Raw genomic sequence first — 12,403 nt, 5'->3', positions numbered from 1 at the left:
GTTCCTCGCCACTTGACCTGAGTCTGTAGCCAATTGGCTGAAATTGTCTGGGAATTGATATGCTGGATTGCCAAGGCCTAGTGACCTCTTGTAACCTTGAGTTGATTAGAAGAGCCATGACCTCGCAGTTTTTTAAACCCCACCATGTGGCAACCCTGTACTGTTTTGCTTTGGTTCATCCCCTCTGTTTGGGAGTCAAATTGAGGCATCGATAAGGCAGGTGGCACAGGAGTTTCCTCCTCGGCTCTTCATGTAAGCATCTGTATCTATTTTACCCCTTTCGAGCATACTAGAGATGGATGGTCAGCAACAGAAAGATCACTGGTAGTTTGCAGCAATAAAGGCAGCCTTTTTGTTTTCAGGCATGTTATAGGTGGCCATGTGCCCCTAACTTACACAAACAAGGCTTGACCTTCCCCAGGCCTCTTGCCAAAGTCTGTGAAAGTAAAATGTTGCCACATGCTGACATTATGTCCCATGCGATTTCAGATGAGCCTGACAACTACTTGCAGTGTGTAGGGTTCTGGATGGAGGACATGAGGTCTTACCTGATCACCTATGATGAAGAAGATGCCATTTCTAGCTTCAGGTGCTGGGTAAGTGTTCTCGTTTAAAGACCTTGATGCTGAACATTTATTTAAGTCTGAACTGAAATGCCAAGGGTTGTGGGTGGCTTATAGATCAGTGTTCCTTTAGAAGTTCTAGGTCAGTTTGAGAAATTCTTAAATGCAACAGTCTATATAACAAGATAATTGTATATCTAGAAGAGGTGTTGTTTGCAAATAAACAGATATGGAAAAATGTACACTGAAGATTTTAACTTGGGCTAAATGAAGTACATTTCTTAGTTTTGAGTCAAAGGCAATAATAATGTCTCAAAAATACAATAAAGAAGTCTCAGAAATAATGCTTTAAAAATAATTGCAGTAATAAAACAGTTGTAGTTTGCTTTGATGTAAGCAGCATTAAAATAAGTGCATGTTTACACAGCTGTGGTAACTGGGATAATATTATGTAGTAGAATGCCATAAAAGGATCTGTTTTCTACAACATATGGGTTCTGGCATTGCCTTCTTTTACCCAAGCCTATTTAAACAATTAACAGGTTGTTGGAAATTAAAAGACAGATCCACCAATTATTATCAAAGAAGCTACTGAAAAAAAAATAAGCATGCTGAAATCAAAATTGGAATGAAAACACTAAACTAAAATAATTGATTGATGATGAAATTTAACTTACATTATGGTGATTCTTTAATGAATATTTGACAATTGTTTGAATATATTCCAGTTATGTGCCTAATATATTTAGAAATATTCATTAAACGTGTGTATTTTCATGTAGATTACATTACTTTGTACAATGACTTGTGTCACTGAAAATGTTTACTTTTTGAGCTCTTGAAACAAAGTAAATAAAACATTGGTTGTAAATGTGATCTGCAATAATGAGATTTGGTTAAAAGAGAATGAATTAAGCACAAACTGCATCTAATATTTTTTTATGAATAAACAGGTATGCAAGTGACTTAAAGCATGATACACACTGTGTAAGTACTATACACTATAATAAAGGGTCTCCCAGTGAAATCAAAGCAGCCTTAAATTATGAAGTCTTTATTTATCTTTATTTTATTTCATGTTGAGAAATAAGAAATTATGCACATGCAAAATAAATAGTATAAAATATCAGTAGTTTATAACAGTTTATTAATATGGCAAATTTGCAAGACGTGGTCACTCCTTTGTCACATATGGCAATCTTACCAATTTTGTCTTGACCTTTTATCTGTAAGTGTTGGGGCACTGAAAATGTTATATTTTGTTTACATAATAATTTTTTCCTGTCCCAAGACTTACCATCATTATGGCATCACTGTTTTATTCATCAAGCCAAACTTAAAGATTTATGGTGAAAGTGAAGTTTGATTATTGTGCCTAAAACCCAGTACATATTTTCTGTATGCCAGACTCTGAGCTTTTTTAAAATCTGTACATCGAACAATCTTGCATTTTATTTGTTCAGAATGATGCCATCAGAAAAACAAACCAGTGTTCTAAGATACGATTTTATTTGCCCAGTTTTAAGTTGTATTAGTAGTGGTTTTAGAATATCAGTCCACTGGTAAAACAAACAAGTGGGATTCTTTATGGTCATAAAGTGTTTATGAAAATTAGATCTTCAACCCTCCTTTATTTATTTTGTGGTTCAACTTTTATATTGATTAACAAACAGGCTTAATAAAGTAAGAGAGCACACTACATCTTTTCAATCATAGACACAATAAAATATCATTTTATATAACTCTGCCATTTTATTTTCAGGTTGCATCAGTACTAGATAATTTTGTCATGTCTAATGCATTAGCAAACAGTGAGACACAGGTATCACGTTTTGTTGGCAACAACAGCATTGTCAACATTTGGATTCTAGGTTTAAATTTTTTTCATGATCCCATTTGTGGTGGATTACATTATAGCATGATGCACAGTACTCTCCACCAATTTCCATGAAACCCAAGTTGTATGCGTATTAATTATCTCTCAGTAATGCCAATATGATTAAAAAATTCATTTTCATTTCTCATACTTCAGGTATATGAGAGACTTAGCTGGACTAGCATCATGATGTCTCGTGCTCAGAATGCTAGATGTGTGCGAAATCAGTACGCTGAGACATACACACTGCCTGGGACTGGATTATCTCTGGAATTGCAAGAAATGGAACGCCTGTGTGAGTATCTACTCACTTGTACCCAATCATTGTTGTTTTGCTTACATGGTTTTGCTTACATGTCAGATGTTACCTGTCCAGGATTAATTTGTTAAAAACCAATCCATTGCTCAAAATTTTGATTTTTGAATGCATGATAGTCAAGTGCCAAGTGTTGATTTAGACATTATTAATCACTTTATTACAATCAATGTTGAAAGTGGAATTTAATTGCTAATATAATCAGCACACTTATAGGACTGTTTTACTACCCCAAGCATCGGTGCCTGCACATATAAAAGCATGTACATGTTTACATCATTACTGCATCTCAGTAATTCTATCTTCCTTAAATCCTTGGCAGAAGTTTAGAGTGAGAGTTATAGCATAAGGGGGTAGCTAAGCTTGTATAGTCTTGGTGACATTTTTGCATATGTCTGATTAGATTTTTGCACCCTGTATGCATACCGTTATGCCTGGAATCATAAACATTTGTTATGGGGCAGTGCATCTGGTTGAGAACTCACGAAAGTTGTCACAGTGATCCATATTTTAAGCTTAACTGACATTTATATTTTGTGTTTTAAGTTTATTTCTCAGTAACTGTTCATGCTACAGTCATTTTAAATTCTAAAAAACCAAAAATCACCATGTTCTGTTTAGGTTCCAATTCCACATTGAAAGCATTGCAAAACGTTTGAATCTAACTACGCATTAATATCCCAGACCATTCAGAAACATAATTTGCTTATACAGACTGGGAAAATGTATTTGGTATCATCGGCTGCCTAATCACATTGACACTATGGATAATGACAGATAAAGTGAGCTGAAGACACCCAGCAGCCACCCATTGCTGAATGGACTATTCCACGTAATGACTTTCAGTATTGTATAAATCAGCATGTTCTTGGCAAAGCATGTGAAATGAAAACTTGAAAACAAACTTTGGAACATCAAACCCATTATTATATACTCCATTTTTTCTCCATTAACTTTACATTGCCAGAATCGTGCAGTATTTTACAATACTGAACACTCGTATTGCACTTGTGTGCATGGCACATGTGCCTAAAGGAACTACTTTGTAAACAAACTATGTACACTCATGTAGTGGACTTTAGGAGTTCAATTTATTAGATTTGTTTGTGGCTGAACTAAAACAGCTGTTTCATGTATTTCATAGTAAAGATGATAAAATGATGTGGATGAGTTTACTGTTACTTATGAAATTTTAAAACAAGTAAATGAATTCACAATGTCCACAACAAATGTGAGAGATGCACTATTGAAAATATCATTCTGATCATTTAACTCTTTACCTTCTGCAAGTACTTGCTGCCCTGCCTACTAAGGGGGCAGGGTCCAGTTTTTATGTACAAATTTAATGCCGCAATCAGTGACCTAGTATAAAAAATCATAAAAAATCAAATACACAAGTGAGGTCAAAAAGGTCCATATTTTTAGATACCTATATTAAAACAAAGCATAAGAATAGTATTCACTTGACCAGAGAAGTCAATGGCAGTTCACAGCAGAAGAGGTTTATGCACCCCAACCCCTATTTTATACCTGCATTTTTCACATCCAAATGCCATTTTTGACAGCATGTGGTGCTCACAGTGCAAACGCAAGCCCTTTCCCTGGATGAAAATTTTGAAAACATTGTCTACTAAATAGTTTGATGCAATTCAGAATAGTTGTCATCCAAGCCATTTTTAAGATACTCTAGTTGCCTTGAACCCACATGTCTACTGCTATGGGAGGCTAGCTCTTCTTCCTACCAACTATTGGTATTTCACTATCAACATACTGCAGAGCACTATGGAAGGTGTACATGCCTGACATCAATTTCAAGAACAACACAAGCCCAAAACACCTAGTTCACAAATATATCCATATCTATAAATACTAAACAATAATAGCTGAAAAAGTCACACCATAGCCTTAAGTTAAGAAATTTGCCAGGGGCCAATTTACAAAACTGGACCCTGCCACCTAAGCCTGATAAGCATCCTGCCTTCTAGCAGCTGTTTGTAGGCTGAACCCAAGAGCATCATAATGGCTGCCTGAGTGAGAACTTCTTGAGTTAGTGCACATGCTGTTGACATTTTCTGTGTCAATCTTGTCCCATGCAAACTGTGTAATTTAATGAAAACTAAAATTGTATACACTTACCAAAGTTTTGTGACACTTATTTCCACCAACAATTCGATATAATCCTCTGGAATCAATGTTTATTTTTACATATAATAAAAAAATATACAAGATACCCTGCCAGTATCTTCTAACAGTGGAACACATTCTTGTCAACTTAACATCTGATTTGACATCTTGTTGTGCTGTGTATTTACATTTATTTGGAAGGGTTCATCATCCCATGTTTTTGGTGGGCGCTGGGGTGTAATTCTTTATCATTACATTTTAAGAACTTACCTTTTAATTAGTGTAGATATAGCCAGTATTGTACTGACGTGCCTTACATGCCTACATCCATCCATCACATACCCATCCATCTACATAAATACATGCCCTATGAAGATAGGCCTCTGTCCCACAAAGCCAAAGCTTCTTACAGTAATAGAAATTTGTTGTTCAAAATTTTGATACTTTAGAAACAATGAAGACATGCAGTGATGATAATTCCAAGGACGTTGTCACTGGATCTCAGGGCCTCTTACAAGCCAACTGGTATAACACAAAGATCACTTATTTACATTAGTCAGTCAGAAATTATAGTTGTTAAAAATGGAAAATTCAGGATGCCAGTGTAAGCATTGTCATAAATATTCTTCAGCTCTCAGACCAGTCTTGGTCAGTTCTTCTATGTGTCCTTTTGTCCCTTTACTTCTGCATGATATAGTCTTTAAAGTGTTACCCATTTGCGTATTAAAACCAACCAACCAACCAGCATTTTGACACTTTGAAATAAAACATTGCAATTTAATAACATTACATTTGTTATAGTCTTTTTCATTATTTCTTTTGTTTGATAGTTTATTTTATTTATTTATTTAATCTTTTGTTTTCTTCAGTTGATGACTGTCCCCAGAGATTTGACCCTGGCAGCAATCCCTACAGCAAGCCAATTACACTGTACGTCTTGAGTGGAGTTTCACATGTGACTGCCAGTGGATTTGCAGTGCTTGCTGTATTATTGCTAAGATTTCTTCTCATTGTTCACTAATTACACTGACATTGCTAAGAACATGGAAAATATCTACACAACTCGTCTGTCTGGTAAAGGTCTCCCAAAGCTTTGGAACTCAGAGATCTTGAACAATGCTTAAATGCTCTGAATAAATGATCTACAATACCATTAGTACTATATTTACTTGTATGTATGTCCATTAGTACAGTATTTACCCATGATAAACATTCAACAGAAAATTGCATGAAGTCGTATCTGTCATTTTTATAATGTATTGGTAGATCAGCATTTGTGCTGTGTACTTGAATCCCATACGTAGAACAAACATGGTAGACTGTACTATACCATGGCATTATGGGATGGCAGACCTATACTGTTTGCAATTGGAAACCCATTCTGCATTAATGATAATCTTCACAGGATCTACTGTAAAATGATATGCACTGTCCCAACTGTTGGTACCAGAAGTTTGGAGCTGCAGGTGTTAGATTTTAGTATACAACAGTGAATGAAAGTCATGATAAACTTGATGTTAGATCCACAAGTTACAAGATGGACCTACTAGTGTAGTTTTTAAAAAAAATACTGATGTGTGTTTTGCTCATAATTATTAAATCTGTCTTATTTCAGCTATGATCTCTCATTTGTAAGGGGAGTGATATCTCATTGTCAACAGTGATAACTCATTGTCAGGAGTGATACGTGATTTGTAGTTTAATAATTCCTTCTTGCCAGGATAAAGTGACCAAGTCTTTATCAGTGAAAACCATTACTGCAAAATTGTTATAATTTTACATTTATGTAATTGCCACAATATTTCTATTACATATCCATTTAATCTTATATGGTTGATTTTGCTTCTGATACAGATATTCAATCCATATATCTGTATCACATACTCAGAAATATACTTGAAGAGCATGAAAGAAGGGATATGTAATAAATACAAGAAAGAACTCATTTGATATGGCTTATGAATACACTGAGGACATCAGGCTTTGATGTATCCCTACATTGTATCAAATAAGTTTTTTACCTCAACTCGGAACAAAACAGTTATGTAGCTTTATGTATATGTAACTACTATGCCGTAATGAAAGATTCAGTTAAAAAGAATTACACTGAAATATTGTGATTTACATTCAGTGTATAGACAGAGTAGATATGAAGATCAATCATTCCGTTTCTTTTGTAAATATGTATATTTGTACATTTATTATGCTTTGTATGAAAATATTGTAAGATTATTTTATGCGTTCCTTATTTTTATAAATATACATAATGAACTAAGCTGTAGGAGATATTTCTCAGTTATTAATATGCATTGTAATTGTTACAGATACTGTGGACCACATGCACTTATTTTGTATTCATCCTTTATATGCATTTTCTTTACTAACAGATTCCTTTTGTATTTCTTGATGTATAAATGTGGCTGTTCATGTGTGCATTTTAGTTTCAAACTTGTGCACAGAAATATGTTGACTTTAGTTGGAAATAGTTGTCCCTTGCATTCAACCTGAGATTTTATAATACCTTTTGGCTCATTGAGTACACTCACTTTTGTGCAAACAAATAGTTAAGAATTATTGAAACCATTTTTGTTGAAAATTTGTTCATTTTTATTGATTTATCATGAATCAATAAGAGCTTCATGCATTACAGTTTTTAAAGACAGTTTGTTATGCATCCTATTATGTTTAAAGTTAACATCTCTGTAATAATGTGAGACATAACATAATCTTGTAATAATCAGAACCAAAAGTAGTATTTTTTTTCTATTCAGAATTATACTGTCAACAGGTTTGTAATTTCTTGAATCCGTATCTGTGATGTGTTTTGGGACTGTGGTAAGAAAATTGGTTCACATTTAATTTGTTCTTTTGGTTATTATGAAAAGAGTAGGATTCATGTTTAGAATTCATCAAGCTGACCAGTACATATTACCACTGATTAGGTCAAACCATGTTTCTGGTCACAATTGGCATAACTTTATTAGTTTTGTCAGATCTTTTTGTTTTGCCCACCAATCATGTATGCAAGACCTAATTTATGAGAGTGAAGTAAATCTGACTTCCTTTAATTGTATATGATTAATTCAATAGTATGGTTTGGGTCACCTGGATTACACGTTAACATTTTTATGTACCAAATTAAGTGGGGTTTTTTACAACTGTCAACATAGCATGAATATAATATTCATAATTTGTATAAAAATTATGTTAGCAAATGTTTTTATTAATTGTATTTTCATGTATGTCAAAGACATGACGTAAATAGCAATTAACATATAAATGTTATTTCTTCTATTTTAATTTTAGGACAACATTATGAAAGCCATGTATCATGCTATCATTCATGGCATGAGGTTTTCATTTTTAATTGCAAAAGTCCGTTTGTTTTGTGATTCAGTAGTACACTTATACAGAACCTACTCAACTACCCCTTGTTTCATTTTTCCAGACAAATAAGAAACGCTACACTCTACATCATGTATTGAAGTTCACAAAATAGCACCACACTCTTCATTCATTTGTAGGTTATTTAATAAAAAATTTCATGAAGGACACAGTTTTGGTGGTCAGTAGCTTTTCAGATACCAGAAAATTATTCTTAGACTTAATTCATGTAAACTTGTTTGGAAACAAGGATTTTTATCATTACATATTCAAATTTGTACATGCCTGTCTTAAGTCGGGCATGTTCTGTTGGATATTGGTTGTGTCGTATATTATTACCCGGACTTTTTAACCACTGAAGATATAATTTCATGAACTTTTACCAAATGTAAATGATAACCAAATTGTGCAATGCATAACCAGTTATACCACCAACCTCATTGTCAAGGTCACAGCTTAGGAAAATGTAAATTTGTAACTTCTTTAATTGTCTAGGCTATAACTTTCAATCAAAGCAAGGTATTTTCCAGAAAATAAATATGCATACCGATCATGTCTCCTTACCCAAAGATAAAGGTCAGAGCACATGAAAATTTACTTATGCATGACCAGTTGCTTTTCCATGCTGTACCATGTGACCAACAGACAAGATTTTCATGAAGCTTCAGCATATTTTTAGTGACTGGATGGTGTTGTGCATATCACAGTCATGTCCCTTAGCTATGGTCAGTGCAACGGGAAAGCATTTCTCATTGAACTGCACCTCTGCGTAGGTTTGAGTCTCGGATTTGGCCAGTGTGGGTACGTGAGAAAGCTTGCCAGTAGCTTCTCGAGGGTCGGTGGTTCTTTCCGGGGATTTCCCAGGTTCTTCCTCCACCATTAATACTGGCCGCCATGTATAGCCTATTGTGTGCTGAAAAATGGCGTTAAACCCTACAACAACAACAACAACATTGAACTGCTGACAAGTTTCTTGTCATGGCTGTAACATTTTATGATACTTTATCTAGCTAGAATATTTATCATATCCCAGAGTAACATATATACCTTATAGATCAAGGTTGCTGCATAGGAAAATGTGAGCCAGGAACCGGTTGCCTTATCTCAGTTGTTTTGGTTTTGTTTTTATGAAATTTAACCTGACATATCTTATGCTTCGATGGTGTATAGCCAAATGACCATTAGATGAATGCTGCACTTTGACCTACCTCTATTTTATCTTTGTTCTGTGTCTGTTCTATAACTTTCAAAGTACACAAGTTATTTGAAAACATACATACATCATAACTAGACTATGTTATGTACATAATCATGTCCCTTGGACTCAGGGGGTCAGAGTTATTGACAGGTAATGTAATAAGTTGTGAACCATTTGCAGTACTATCATCATTTCTGAATTTGTTTCATCATGGTCTTAGATTTTTAAACGTTACACATAAACAGACATTCCTTAATTATATCACATATCAAGTAATTTTACTCATTCCTTAAGCGTATCACATATCAAGTAATTTTACTAATTCCTTAAGCATATCACATAGCAGTTGTTTTACAGCACAGCAGCACATGATGGTTATTTAGTACCAAGGCAAGTGGAGTAATGTGCCTTGCCCAGGGACACACCTGCTAGCCCATGCAGTAATTATGAATACAATATAGATTCACTATTGCATATTTCTGTAATTCCAGACATGTACATCATACCATGTAAATTCAATTTCTTGACATTTTGAATAATTTTTTAAATAAAGTTTTAAATTCAATAGGTTTTGCTCATGTTTCAAAATATATTCTTGTTGAACACACACACACACACATGCAGAGCAATCATTGTTTATTGAATATGAATAACAGTTTACAATCCAGTCCCCTTGATATTCACGTAATGTCAAATGATTTCCTGCCATATTAAGGAAGCACTTGGTCTTCAAGCTTGCATACTCTATATTTTGTGTCACTTGCACAACCACCACCTACAAGTTGACCCCGTAAAAAAAAGAATGTTCTGTTTATCTTTACCAGTAAGCATCATGATTCTTTAAAAACAGGTTTTATTTAAATTTATAGAGAATTACAGGACTTAAATAGTGAAAAGCAGACAAAAATGCTAAAGTTAACAACATTTGAAGTTTTGTAAGAGATATATTAAAAAGTAAATATAGGTGTGTGCATGTAGATGATTAACTACACTTGTGCAACTTGTGCAACTATCCAACCACACCATTATATGATAATTGTGAACCATTTGATTAATTAATGTTCATCGATTTTTAGTTTTGCATTAGCTGGTTGACAGATGACACCTGTGGGTGAGTGGTAAATTGTCATATTCCATGGGCTACGGGTAATATACTCTGTATTATGATGGGGACTAAATAGACATGTCCATAACAGGAGTCCCTGTGAATACTGATGTCATCATAGTACCCACTGTAGTAACAGTAAGGTACTGTATTTACAAGTGTAAAGGCTTACACTACTAATGACAACAAAGACCTAGATTTGTCACAGCATAATGGACACTCACTGCTGCAGACAACATAGACCCAGATTTGTCATAGCATAATATACACTGACACTGCTGCAGACAACATAGACCCAGATCTATCATAGCAAAATGTACACTGATGCAGATAGCAGACTCTGATTTGTCATAGCATAATGTACACTGACACTGTTGCTGACAACATAGACCCATATTTGTCATAGCATAATGTACACTGACACTGTTGCTGACAACATAGATCCAGATCTGTCAGAGCAAAATGTACACTGACACTGATACAGATAACAGACTCCGATTTGTCATAGCATAATGTACACTAACACTGCTGCAGACAACACAGACCCAGATCTGTCATAGCATAATATACAGACACTGCTGCAAACAGCATAGGCCCAGATTTTTCATAGCATAATGTACACTGACACTGCTGCAGACAACACAGACCCAGATCTGTCATAGCAAGATGTCCCCTTGATCTTCACAATTACTTATGTACTATGTACAAAAACATACTTTAATATAATTCAATGTTTTTGAAGAATTTTGATATAGGTACATGTATATGAATAATTATAAAATGTACATAGTACATTGCTTTAGTGCATCTGGACTAGGACATGATACTAGTTCGAAAATAAGGGAGAATTGCTTCATGATTCTCTTTTTAATGATTCAGTCTGGAATCCCAGGAACAAGTATGATACCTAATAAAGCAAATCCTGAGTATTATAACATGAACAAAGAAAACAGTCACAAACCCTGACTAAACCTAAAGTACTGAATAATGGTGAGTAAGATATGTGAAGGCCATGTCCCTATGCACAAATAATTGGTATGACTGGGCCTTACACCTGCCCATGCTCCTTAAAGACTTTAAATGAGCTAAGTAGAAATAAAAGAAGCAAAGAAAATCCTTGGCATCTAACCAACAACTGGAGAGATTAAAATGCATTTGGTGATGTGATGTGATTTGATTTTTAACGTAGCTTTAACAATTTTTCAGTCATATTGCTACGATGTCTGCAATGTGGCAGTTTATAGTGATGTATAGCACTGGGGCATCATGCTGCAGACATGTAGCATGATGTCCCACCCAGTCACATTATCCTGGCACCAGGCTGACCAATCCTAACACTAACCTCTTGATGCTGAGCACCAAGCGAGGCAGCTGTTAGTGCCATTTTTGTAAGTCTTTGGTATGACTTGGCTGGGGATCGAACCCACGACTTCCCGCATCCAAGGTGGATGCTCTAACCACTAGGCCACCAGAGTGGTATAAGATGCATTTGGTGAATTCTTTAAGCTGAGTTAGAATCAAGAAATATTTTCTAGAACTAATTTACAGATGATTTTTTGGCATCAGAAAAACTAATTCCAAATTTGGATGAATTTTCTCTGTTACAAAAGAAATTGATAAGATGATAAAACTGGTACGAAACCTTTGGTGCCAAAATTGTTATGCACATTTAAAAAGAAGCAAAGAAAGATGTCATTCACTATAGTAATTTAAGTTAATTATAGTACATAAATTTATTTATTTACTTAAAAATAAAACGTTTAAAAATCAACAGTTGTATTCGATAAAGAGCCATGACTAACGTTATACACTGGACTTGTTACATCTTTAACAGAAA

The 12,403-nt window shown here is 34.5% G+C and overlaps 1 protein-coding gene across 1 annotated transcript in view; it reads left to right on the top strand.

Moving 5' to 3' along the window:
- LOC149806628 (uncharacterized) overlaps positions 1 to 10,026 on the top strand; it is a 74,678-nt gene extending 64,652 nt beyond the window's left edge. The window contains exons 12-14 of the mRNA XM_089955891.1: positions 490 to 596; positions 2,596 to 2,734; positions 5,749 to 10,026. Of these exons, the coding sequence (XP_089812017.1) occupies positions 490 to 596; positions 2,596 to 2,734; positions 5,749 to 5,900 (398 nt within the window). The 3' untranslated portion in view covers positions 5,901 to 10,026. The remainder of the gene's footprint in view (positions 1 to 489; positions 597 to 2,595; positions 2,735 to 5,748) is intronic.
- Positions 10,027 to 12,403: the final 2,377 nt, after the last annotated feature.

The sequence above is a fragment of the Sinohyriopsis cumingii genome, chromosome 1 (genome assembly GCF_028554795.1).
Source record: "Sinohyriopsis cumingii isolate HCF-2022 chromosome 1, ASM2855479v2, whole genome shotgun sequence".
In the NCBI taxonomy this organism is placed as follows: Eukaryota; Metazoa; Mollusca; class Bivalvia; order Unionida; family Unionidae; genus Sinohyriopsis; species Sinohyriopsis cumingii.
The sequence above is the reverse complement of the archived record's forward strand: the minus strand, read 5'-3'. Positions and strand labels throughout refer to the sequence as shown.